The sequence below is a fragment of the Chionomys nivalis genome, chromosome 15 (assembly GCF_950005125.1).
Source record: "Chionomys nivalis chromosome 15, mChiNiv1.1, whole genome shotgun sequence".
NCBI lineage: Eukaryota > Metazoa > Chordata > Mammalia > Rodentia > Cricetidae > Chionomys > Chionomys nivalis.
The window spans coordinates 6144252-6157036 of record NC_080100.1 but is presented as its reverse complement, the minus strand read 5'-3'; the positions used below and the strand labels follow the sequence as shown (position 1 = coordinate 6157036).

The window sequence follows — 12785 nt, the reverse complement described above, 5'->3', positions numbered from 1 at the left end:
AAGTGCAGGTACATATCAGATAAGATTTTTGGTTTTTTCCGTAGGAAAGTCATGCATTTTTGCATAATAAAAACAACATTGTCTAAATGTCTGAGCTTTGCGGTCACATCTTTCTTGCCTGGGCCTCTGCATTGCTTTAATGCAGCTGCAATTTTCCCCTCATAGCACCTTGTGTTTCTCTTGGAAAGATGCTCCTAACCACGACAACAGAGACTATTTGATTTCGGAAAGCTTGGGAAATTTCCAGAGCTCTCATTCAGTCAGTCTTTCCTAGGTGGAGTGTCTCATGCCCTTGTGTTGACTTTCCCCCCTTAGCTGTTCTGCTGTGAGAAGACCTCACAAGGCCATGCCTTGCCTGTCTGGAAGCATGGAGAACTCTGGGATGTGCTCCTCTGTTAGCTGTGAGGTGCAGTTAAGGTTTCAACTTGGAGCTCCAGCCTGGAGATCCAGCAATTGAGACAAAGGTCAAGCAATCCTTTCCAAAGGAAAGGATTCAAAGTAGATTCGCAGAAAGATTCCTCGTAAGTGGAATGTTGACCCATTTCTCTGATGTTACTCCTGGTTCACTGTTGATGGCCAACTTACATCCTGGGAATTCATATTTCTGTCCAAGCTAGACAATGGGCGATGTTTTCTCCACTGTCTCTGTATTTTTCCTTTAACATTTATGTGTGTGTGTGTGTATGTGTGTGTGTGAAAAGTGTGTATATGTGCATGCGTATATATTCACAATGTGTGGGTACATGTGTGTTACAGTGTATATGCATGAGGTTGGGTCCAAAGTTGGTGTTGGATATTTTCTTCCATTGCTCTTCTCTATTGGTTGCTGCAGGGTCGCACACTGAACTTAGAACTCGCTAATCCTGGGCATTCCAGCTAGCCAGTCTGTGCCAGTGATCCCAGTCTCTGCCTTCCAAGTGCTGGAATTAGAGGTGGCCACCATGGCTTCCTAGCTTTCCATGGGCTCCAGGGTTCTAGTCTCCAGGCCTCACACTTGGGCAGCAAGTGCTCTTTATCCACCAAACAATCTCTCTAGTCTCTTGTGCCTACATCACTTTGTATCAGAAACCTGCCTACAAATGGCATTCCTGAAGAGTCCCTTATACCACAGCCTCCTGCTTCCTCTTTGTCTGCTCTCACCACCACTGGTGAGTGTTCATGCTCACTGGATTTAAACCTGCACTGCATGGTCTTCATTCAGAATGAAGTTAGGAAATTGTGTAGTATAGATGGCTTGCTATCACCCCCTTCACGGTGGCCAGGCCTGTTGGAGATCTGCTTTGCAACCCCAGAGGTCGTTTTCACCATTTGAAGATTTTCTTTTTCATAAAAAATCAATTTATGGGTTCTAAAGTTGATTTGCTTCCCAAAACCTTGTTTAAGGACTGGTGCTGGCTGCACAAGATGAATGTCCAGGGCCTCCGCTGACATCAATCTCACACACAATGGGAGCTTGGCTTGCTGAGCTGTCCATTTGATGGCTCTGGGCCAGAAACAACAACAGCGAGAGCTCCCATTTCCAAAGTTCTCTAAGTCCTGTGTTTGAGCCACTCCAAGGGGAGTCTGTTTAGAAAAACGGGAAAGTGCCTCAACTGCACTCCAGGATGGCAAGCGTTCTCTATGTGAGAAGCCACCCAGCGTCAGCTTCTCTACAGACAGACAGGAACTCAGGAGACTATCAAGTACTCTCCCCAAGCCAATGAGGAGGAGGAGAGCCGCAGAATGAATAAATCTACACTAAGCACCCACTTCTTTTTCATCTCCTGCAGTGGAAGCATCTGGGCTCCACATGGGACTCTTCTCAGTGCTGGACTCCCAGGAAAACATTCGTCTTTTATGAGGTGTTCCTTAGTACCATATGCTTCTCACAGAACTCTCTCAAAGAGCTGAAATCCAGATCTTTGCTGAAAAGCAGCCAGGATGCTGCTCCCAACTGTGACTGGGTGTCAGGACCTCACTGAGCAGGCTTCCTTTTCGTACATAGACATGTCTTTTACCCTGTAGATTCCAAGCCTGTCCTGGTATTAGGGAAGTCTGTAGGATGGTTTCTTTCCCCTCTTCATTATTTGCCAGTTAAGCAAGCACAAGCTGGATGTGAGGTTCTGGAGGTCCTGTGATTTTTCTCTATGATGTAAGGAAAACACTGACTTAATTCTGACAAAATATTGGCTCAGAGCATTAATATGGAAAATACATTCACGCCCCTCATTTAGTCTTCATTTCCCTTTGAGACCCATAGCTCAGCTTGGAATGCAGATTTGAGAAAGAAGCATTTGCCATCCCCATGTTAGTCAAAGGGCGCTGACCTTCCAGAGCCTTCTGCCCACAGCTCTCTTGTAGAACCTGAATTCTAAATTAAGGCTTCAAAATTTTATGTCAGTGCTCTTTTAATTTTTTCCTTGCTGACCCTTTAGATTTACAATCTCTTTTAATAATGAATAAGATGAATCTGACAGTCATTCCTTGCAAAACACATTTGGTTTATTATTTTTTAAAGAATGACAAACACAGATATCTGTAGATTTTGATAGGAAGAAAAGTTTGACCAGCTGCCACCTAAGTAACAGGATAAATAGGTGGAAGAGGAAGCATGGAAGGAGAACGGCTGTCTCCGCCCACTGGAAGACAACCCCCCCCCCCCCCGACACACACACACAGCGGAATTTAAAATTCGGGAAGCTTTTCAAAATCCGTTGTTGCTACTGTTGTAGTTGAGTGAATTTGGTCCCCAGCCGGCAGGGTCATATCTGTCACTTCCCCTCATTTCATTCTCTGAATGTTTGCTTCCACATGAAGAAAGTACAAGGCAGACCCAGGCATCACCCTGGCTCCATCTTCTTTTTATAGAAAAGTCTTGAACTTGGAATAGCTACAGGTGAATGCCATCCCTGTGATCAGTGAAGGCCAGCTGTCACTGGTGGGCTCTGACCAGCCTGTTCCTTCTCCTTTCCCATTCTGCAGGAACAGCATCGCTGCCTCTGCTGTGTGTGTCTTCAACCTGAGCGCCATCTCGCAGGCCTTCAATGGACCTTTCAAGTACCAGGAGAACTCTCGCTCAGCCTGGCTGCCTTATCCCAACCCCAACCCCAATTTTCAGGTAATCTCAGGGGAGAGGGCATCATGAGTATCCTCCAGTAAGGGAGCAGAAACCCAGCATAGCCTAGCGAGCCCAAGCAATTAAACCTTGGCTGCATGCACCATGCAGCTGCAGTCTCCTGGCCCCTGGGGAATAGCACCTCCCTCCCTAGGCTTAGCTAATGTCAATAGAACACAGCCTTTTGTGGGCTATGGCGCCTAGACAAGGAAAGGGGGCCTTTTGTGAGCTGTGATGACTGATGGTTAACTGAAAAAGGTCAATCCTCTGCAATGGGCTAGGAATCCAGGCTTCAATTACTGTTAATGATTATGTACTGTGTCCCCCAAATCTCTGGTCTCTAATGAATGATGTCCCAAAGAATAGGGCCCAGGGCATGGAGCAATGGGTCTTGACAAACATAATTAGAGCTCTAATTGGCAAGTATGGTGAGGCTTCCTGTTGGGAAGGGTGGATTGTGGCTGTGGCTGCTGAGAAAAGAAGCCTGGCTAGTGTTGATTCATCTTCAGTCACCCAATTAGAATGGTCAAGCTGCGATGTTCTCTGTCAATCATCCCACCTTCTATGTGCAGAAAAAGCAGAGACTGGGGGATGATGGCTATTTATTTTGTTTGTCCTGACAGCAAGTCTATTCATCTGCTTGGGAAGCTGTAACAAAATGCCACAGTTTAGATGGTACTGAGAGAGAGAGAGAGAGAGAGAGAGAGAGAGAGAGAGAAAGAGAGAGAGATTTTATTTCATCATAGTACCCTACACTTTCAAGATCAATATGACAACAGGATCGTTTTCTGGTGAGGTATTGAAGATGACCAGCTTTTCCTTGGGTCCTCCCTTAGAAGACAGAAACATTGCTGGTATTTCTTCTTCCATCCCACTGGCAGTGCGTGACTCCTATGGCACTGAATGCTTCCTAGAGGTCCTGTTTTCAGCCACTACCATGCTGAGAGATAGAATCTTCATACAAATTTGGGTGCAGCACACACAGGAACAGCCTTCCCCGTAGGCCTGTCACTGTCAACTCAGGCAAAATATTTGCCATCACCAAGTTCCTGATACTATGCTTAATGTGTCAGGTGTGTAACTTTACATGCGGCATGAGTGCCACATGCATGATACTACTCTATGTCCAGAGTCTCGAGTAAAATAGCCATGACCACATCTGGTTGGAGATCAAGCTCAGCTCCTGCCCTTACCAACAGAGGCAAAATCCCAGTCCCGTCCAACTAAGTGCTTGTTAGCCGCAGTCATTGTGCAGTGACAGAACTGAGTCCTCCCAACCACGGAGTCCTTCCAATTCTGGTTGGTTTATCATCCCAAATTATAGAACCAGAGACTTCCAAGAAAGCAGGCTTAAGAAAAAGTTTGGATTTTTGCACTTAAATTTTGGGTAAACATCAGTCAATTACAATTGAGTTTTTTTATTCGTTCAATATTGTTTAAGATTTTTGGCATTATGGGATTAAGAATAAGATAACTACGTTGTACGTTGTATTTGGATTTTACTGCTTTCTTTGGACAAAATCAAAGTGTTGTCAAAGTGTTAGCATCTTCTTGCTAACTTCCTTGATAGAAAGGGGAAGGAGGGATGCAAATAAACTTGGAAGTACTCGTCCGTCCATGTGCTTGATTACTGCCCAAAGCATTCGATTGAAAGGGCCCATGGGCACCATCTGTCTGGAGTCTTCTGTGTCCTACACGTTGAGTAATTGTGTATTTTGACGTTCTTTTTTTCTTTTTGATATAAGAAGAAAATATATTATCCCTTTTTAAAAAGTGTTTAAGCCTGAGGTTAGAAAAAAAAAAACACTTATATTTATAGAGCCTGCCATTGCATTATCCCTTGGACCACAGCTCTTCCGAATGAACTGAGGGACTCAGCAGCTTTACCATCCTTTGCACACCTAAGGCAACGTGTAGATTTAGCCCATACATCTAGATATATACATAGCACATAGCTAGTAAGTGCCCTCATGTCCTGCTTTTACAATACCAGGATCACATCAACAAGTTTGCTTTCATCTATTAGTAGAATTAGATCCATGCAGAATTGTGGAGGGGGCATGTGTAGAGGTGGTACACATGCCAGGCAAGGAGCTGGCTCAACTGACGTCATCCTCTGAGCCTAGATTTGAAACTTTTAGAAAACTAAAGTTGTAGATTATGGTAGTGGTGGTGATATATGTGTATGTTTGTGTGCATCTGTGTGTTTGTGTGTGTCTGTGTGTGTGTGTCCATCTCTTACTACAGACAGGTTTCTATTTATAGATTGTGTTTAGTAGTCTCGTTGTCATAGGAGCCTAACTGATGTTCTAGCTCTCATCTAGACTGTCGGAGGGTGTGAACTCATTTTGTAGCAAAGATCCCTCCATTAGACATATATAAGTGTTGCAACATTGACAATAACCAATGGTGATATTTATATTTATTATTGTTAACATTATTGTTGTTGTTATTTTGGTTTCCTTTTTGACAGTTAGAATTTATGTAGCAAATATACAATAGGAAAGAAAAAGATTAACTGGAGTAACTGGTTCAGGAAAAAATGATCTAGGAAGAGAAATACATCACACTTTGAAATCTCAATTAAAACCCACGAAACAACAGAAACTACTTCGCCACTCTTAATCAGCCCCATTCCCAACACCCTCGGTGGTATTTGTCTGCCCTGGTAGAGGTAGGAGATCTTGACCCCCGAAAGATCATTAGCCACTTAAAACACTGTCAGGCAGAGCTTCAGAACCTTTCTCAAGTTTTATTACCAACAATCAGAATCGCTGCAGCCAAGATGGAAACAGGGGAGTGCAGGAGCAATCAGACAAGAAGACGGCTGGGGAATGCAGGCTGAGGTTTAGCTTCATCCTGAGAGTCCGTGAACACACACTTCTCTTGGCAGCGAGGTGTGAAGGATCAGGGGAGCCGGTGGGCAGAGACACCTTGTTGAGGATGAAGTTAGCCCATCTGAAGCTTGACCATCAAGCACGAGTGTGCTGGAACGAAGATAGATGAGCTGTCCCTGAGACAGATAACACATAAGCATTTATTATCTTCCAGAATTAATGTAATGTAATAGAATTACTTGACAGATATTGGACACAGCTATGCTTTTTCCACTCTTGTGGTTTCTTCTTGTGTGGGGTCCCCAGGTTAGCACAGTACCTGACAGTATCTATGGGAGACCAGTGTATATATAAGGTTCAGCTAGAGAATTTATAGCCCTTGGAGAGCTTGGTGAGCTGCTATACAGCAAGAAATATGTCCAATAAATTTGAATAGTTTTCAAAATATTGGATATTGAGATATTCATTATAGGATAGCAAGAAAAAGGAATGGTAGAAAACACTTCAAATACAGTTCTTGATAATACAGGCAGAGAACATGCAGAAAACACGGCCTCCAGGAAGGAATGTGCTCTATCCTAGCGCTCTAACAGCCCCGGGTCCGCGATATGCGGTTCCTCCCGGGCAGTAGGGGGCCACTGCCTTCAGAGTCTGCCTCCAGGTTTTCAGCACCCATCTGTTTGAAGACAGCAAGTGAATATAAACAGTAGCTTTCTGCAATTGAAGCCAGCGGGTAGGCCATTGCTGCCACCCACCCTCCAGTATTGCCTTTGATGTCAGTACAATGACCACCACACACACAACGGCCTTTAGAGCTAGCATTCACCTGGAAAGGTTTCGAATCAAGTCCAGTTGGCGATCTTTCTTACTTTTCAAAACTGTTCCTAGGGGCGTGGAGAAGTGGCTCAGTTGTTAAGAGCACAAACAGCCTTTCCAGAGTTCGATTCCCAGAACCTATATCAAGAAGTACACCCATTTGTAACTCCAGCTCCAGAGAGATCTGATTATCTCCGGCCTCTCTGGGCTCTCTCTCTCTCTCTCTCTCTCTCTCTCTCTCTCTCTCTCTCTCACACACACACACACACACACACAGAGAGAGAGAGAGACAGAGACAGAGACAGAGACAGAGAGAGGTGGGGGAGGGAGAGAGAGAAATTAAAGGTAATAGTTAAAATCTTTAAAAAAAAAAAAAACAACTGACATTTCTGATAGATGATGTGTCCATGCTTAGAGTATTATTATTAAATACTATTTATATAAAAATCTATTGGTACAGTCTTCACAGACCCCAAACAACTGTATGTAGAATTACTTGTTCATTTATCTGTCCCATTGTTCATCCACTTGTTCCCCCTTGGACACCAAAGCTCCATGGACCATGAACATCCTGCCTGCATTTAGACAAATGCATTTACAATCTGGTGGGTAGCTTCTGCGCTCTCCAGAATGTTGTCTTCTTCCTGGCATTTACAGGGACTTAATTTATAAATGCTTTCCTCCCGTTGCTTTAGTTTGTACGTCAGCCAGGAGCCAGGAGCAGAGCTCGTGTGTTCCAACCACTTAGCATTTAAGGAGACAAGCTGAGAGGGCAGGCCTCGCTTGGGGCCACAGGTCATCTGCTGCGGGCCCTCCTTTACCCTGAACACACCCTTTACATGGGGCCCAGGTGCTCCTAACAAGAATGCAGCATTATATTAATCACCAGGCTAGTTGTGTGGAGTGCATTTAACACTGGGTTTCTCCAGCTCTGCAATCCACCTATCATTTTTATGGCATATAGGGCATTTTATCAAATGCTACAAAAATATAATTTACTTTCAAAAAAGCGATTTCCATCTTATACTCTGAACCTCTAACCTGTTATAGAAAACCAAGTATTGGGAATGACATGTTATAAATGGTGGTTTCGGGCTGTGTGGACCCCAGCAACCCTGCTTATGTGGAATACTGCTGAGAGGTCTCACATGCTCCTGTACCAGGCCGGAAAGTTTACAAAGGAACCGAGAAGGGCCGTTTCTGATCCTGAGCTGGTTGCTGAGAATGCCCTGCTATCTTTCCCACCTGTCCATCACCTTGTCCTTGCCCCCTACCGTTGTTTGTAAGAACCATCAGCCTCCTTCCAGCCCAACTCTGAGACTGATTCCCGACCATTTCTACCCTGCCTTTCCTGTGTGTCTAGCAGATCATCATATTTCCACTTCCTGAAGACTCTTCCTTCTTTCCTCTTCCTCCATTTCCCCTCATCTCTCTCTTGCTCACCCTCCTTTCCACGCTGCTTTTATCTTTTCCCATGACAGATTTGCTGCCGTGTGATGCCAATCCTCAGGCTCTAACCTATTCCTGTCAGCTCTCCTCCAGCAGGAAACACTAATACGTTTAGTCTTGTCGCACTATTTGTGGGGCCCATGTGACTGATATTGTCTACAGAGTAAGATGAATAGCAGGGATTGCCGTGGAGTTCAGGGTTACTTATGAGCCCACTGTGATAGCGGGAAAATACATACATCCGTATGTGCTCTCCGGCTTCATATCCCATGTCATTTCCCTTCATCCATCATATATGATCATATTGCAATTCGACAGACAGCTTCCAAGAGGTTCAACAGACCACGAGGGGATTCTCTGCCTCTGCTGTTCAAATTAGAGTCAGCAACAGTGCCCGCTCCATCTTAAAATGTCTCATATCCTCTTTACCATGCATTGAGAGAGTCCAAATATAACAGGTTTCCATCTACAGTGGGAGAACAGGTCAAGAAGGTCAAGGGAGATGGAGGGATTGCCTGATCTGCACACCCACTCATGTACCGTGGCTTACTCCACTTCCAGCTTGTTCTGCCTACCTCTCTGTCTGGTAGGCACTTGAGCTGTGGGCATCCAGATAGTCAGCTTTTGTAACATGGCCTGTCTTCCCTTGCAGTGCGGCACCATGGACCAGGGCCTGTATGTAAACCTGACAGAAAGAAACCTACAGGACGCTCAGAAGTTCATTCTGATGCATGAAGTGGTACAGCCAGTGACCACTGTGCCCTCCTTCATGGAGGACAACAGCCGCTTCTCCCACGTGGCCGTCGACGTGGTGCAGGGCAGGGACACACTCGTCCACATCATCTATCTGGCCACAGGTAGGAGCGCTGCCTTCATTTAGATGGGTTTCTGCCATCTCGTCATTCCATGTCTTCAGTCCCAACGCTCACCTTGAAACAGGGCCGTGTGTCTGTACTCTGTTGCAACAAGCCGAACCCACAATGTATGCTTACTCTTGTCAACCTACAGACCTCCTCTTGGAAATCTTACTTTCACTCTTTCTGCCCTGCATTAGGATTTTAACTTGAGAGACCCTGCCTCCTTTCTTAGCTATTCTTGCTCTCCAGTGCTTCTTGGCATGACCATCTACATTTGTCTAGTTTAAAACAATAGACGGGTTTGTTAGAAGATGCTGCCGGGTGAAATTTTTCCAAAGATTTTCATGCTGAGTTCTGATTGGTACACAGTAGTGATCATGGCAAGCTGTTCCCAATAGAGATCCATGGAAACATCTAAAGAAAGGAGCATGTGCAGCAAGTGTTTCTCATACAGGCTAGACAAGAGCCACCTGTCAAACAGTATATAACAACTAGACCTCTTCAGAGTTCAAAGTCACTGAGGAATGGACGCATGCTCTCCCTCGCTGCAGGACTCTGACAGTGCAGGGTGCATAGGCTGACAGTGCGGGGTGCATAGGCTGACAGTGCGGGGTGCATAGGCTGACAGTGCGGGGTGCATAGGCTGACAGTGCGGGGTGCATAGGCTGGCAGTGCAGGGTGCATAGGCTGACAGTGCAGGGTGCATAGGCTGACAGTGCGGGGTGCATAGGCTGACAGTGCGGGGTGCATAGGCTGACAGTGCGGGGTGCATAGGCTGGCAGTGCGGGGTGCATAGGCTGGCAGTGCGGGGTGCATAGGCTGACAGTGCGGGGTGCATAGGCTGACAGTGCGGGGTGCATAGGCTGACAGTGCGGGGTGCATAGGCTGGCCTCGGGGACTGACTCAGCCCCACCTTCCTAGCCCCAGACAGAGTAATTTCACTGTGGAACGGGTTCCTCCCATTCTTTGTATAGTGTGGTGGATACTTGGCACTTCCTCAGAAAGTGTGGTTACCTTTTTATGTGGTTATGAATACTGTATCATTCATTCCTTCATAGGATTTCTCAATTTATAACTGTGTTTTAATTGCTCAGTTTATTGTATTCACAAAATTGCAATGTCTTGTTGTTCCCCATTGTCATTGAATTCATTTGGCACCCCGGGGGTGCACGGTGAACAGACGGGTACCAGCCTGCTCTCCGAGGGCTCACATTCTTAAAGGGACATGTCTCTAATAAACCAAATAGTGTGTGAAATCCATCACCAATGAGAGTGATAAAGAGCCAATGACGTGGCTGCCAGTGGAGGGACGTGGTGATGGATATGCTGGGAGGCTCCCGTTTCGTGGCTAGACAGTGTCCCCCAGTGCAGGAGGCATTAGACACTGCACATTACAGAGAGAAACTGGGAACACTGGGAGATGGAGGGTTGGTTGCCAGTCCTGCTGAGTGGTCAGTTACACAAGGGAAGATGCTACAATTGGATGGGGATGTGGGTGGTATAGACCTGTCCGGGGAAGCCTGGGGAGTCGCGGGGGATCCTGAAGAGAAAGTCACGTGGTTTAACTGCTAGGAGCAGCAGTTTGCAGAATGGGGTGAGCAGGTATTTATTCCTCACAGGAAGTCAGGAGGAGAGCTGCTTTCTTCTTGTTGTTTGTTTAAAGAGAATAAAAGAAATTCATTGCCACTATGGGATTGTGGCTCTTTACGGCTTTGTTTGTCCCTAAAAACCAGAAGGCTGCCTGACGCATGATAGATTTGTGGAGTAAGTGGACTGGATCTTCTCAAGGGTGTTCCTGGTTTTTCATTGTAAAGGTTCAAATTAATGTGGCATAGATGCTTTTTTTTTTCTCCTTGGACTTCTAGAAACAGCTGAGGTTCTCATCTGGTCCTGTGGTAAGGAATGCTCAGGGGTGGAACTGAGCTAGATCACACGCGCGATCTCACAGTCTGCTGTCCTGTTCCCACCAAAGGGGGCGGTTCTGACCTGCTCACTTTCCTGAAGCTCGCTATGATCAGCAGTGAGCTCTGTAGATGACTTCAAGGAATTCTCATACTCATAATGATGAGTGCCTCCGTCATTTCTGCTTGTTGGCTAGAGCGGGCTCTCTCCTGGTTCAGATGTGGTCATCTGTCCATGCCATACTTATAAGTAGAGAGATATTTCTGGGTCGTGTCTCTTCATTTGAATTTTTTTAAAAACAGTCTTATATAGCCAGTCAAGCTGCAAACTCACTGCATAGCCTAAACTGACCTTGAGCTTCTGATCCTCCTGCCTCAGCTTCCCAGAGGTTAGGATGCATCTTTCTGTAAGGGCAACAATTGGATTATGAAAGTTTGAGCCTTATGGATTAATTAAAAATGTATTATGGAAAGCTCTGCTGATACATCATTTTAGTGTTGAGACCCTCAACTTATGAATTCACATGGCACAGAGAACTCTATGCCCACAAGAGTATATCTGAGAATCTTTATTACAAATTACATGTTTGAACACTGTGAATACAGTCCACCATAAGGAAGTTAGAAGTCTGATGTGAAACAGTAGCCAGCATCGGTTGGTTATTAAATGCTTTTAAAAGCAGTTGGCACTTCTTCTAGAAGCTTTCACACAGAAGTTTAATTTGAATGACCTCCTGGCTAGGCTCCCCAGCCCCACTCTGCAACCCCCATATCATATACCTCACCTAGTTGCTTTTTTACTTGACATGCACAGATAGATGATGGGTGGCCATCCTGCCTTGCACACGTCTACCTGTGACTTCATCCTCACAGTTCATATGATTGACAGCATCGTATTAATTGGTTTTAATTAAGCTTGTGCATTGTAAAGCAACCGCTGTTGTATCCTTAGTGGACTAAAATATAGCAAAACTTGGACAGTCACTGGTAAACCACGTGTCTATGACTTGCTGTACTGTGGCATTTCCTTATTGAGTTGGCTGGGCCCAAACCCACAATATCTCGAGGGTTTTGTGTGTTAGCATTAGCTTAGGCTTGTGGGCTTCAAAAGAGCCCAGGTTTACTGACTCTTTCCCCAGGTTTACTCCTTTGTAAAAAATGAGTCACACCACAATGCCCTTTTGTGTTCTACTGGCCTAATGTTTTGCTTCTGTTTTACTCCCTTGCCTATTTAAATGCCGAGTACTTACGTGTAAGTAAGGTGTACTACCTGCAATCTCCAGTCCTGTTGGTAGGCGAAGGTGCCATGTACATCCTTAGTGGAATGATGAGGTCCTGCAGAGAGTCCTGCTCTAGACCTCATGTGCAACTCAGGTAGGAGCATGGAACACTGCTGAAAGCTGAAGGCCTGTTAGGTCAGCTTCTCAAGTCTAGCTTTGGAGTTTCTATGAGTTACAAACATGTTCCGTTAACCTCTAGATAGGCTAGTTAACTCTTACAGCATGCCAATGTATTTTCAAAATTTTAAACTTTTAATTCACAATACGATTTAATTTTAGTATAAGTCACTTCTTTGAAAGTTGTCTGAGTGGGAACTGGGGTACATTTCTGATGGCTACTCCTTTAGAATGCTTACAACAGGAACGCTCTAAGTGGTTGAGTCTTAAGTGGATAGACTTCTGGGTTTTTTACAGAAAAACTACCTGCAAGTTCTGTTGAGCATTGCAACCTGGGATTTCCCTCCTCCCTTGGTTAGAGAACAGCAGACAACATGACATCCAGTCTACTATTTGAGGGCTCTTTGCAGACCTCCCTTGTCTCCTTTGTCTCA

General features: G+C 45.2%; 1 protein-coding gene across 4 annotated transcripts in view; it reads left to right on the top strand.

The window, feature by feature from the left end:
* Positions 1-12785, top strand: part of Sema5a (semaphorin 5A) — a 432689-nt gene that overhangs the window by 313216 nt on the left and 106688 nt on the right. For all 4 annotated transcript variants that reach the window (XM_057789435.1, XM_057789432.1, XM_057789434.1 and 1 more), the window contains 2 exons: positions 2962-3097; positions 8849-9053. In XM_057789435.1, the coding sequence (XP_057645418.1) occupies positions 2962-3097; positions 8849-9053 (341 nt within the window). The remainder of the gene's footprint in view (positions 1-2961; positions 3098-8848; positions 9054-12785) is intronic.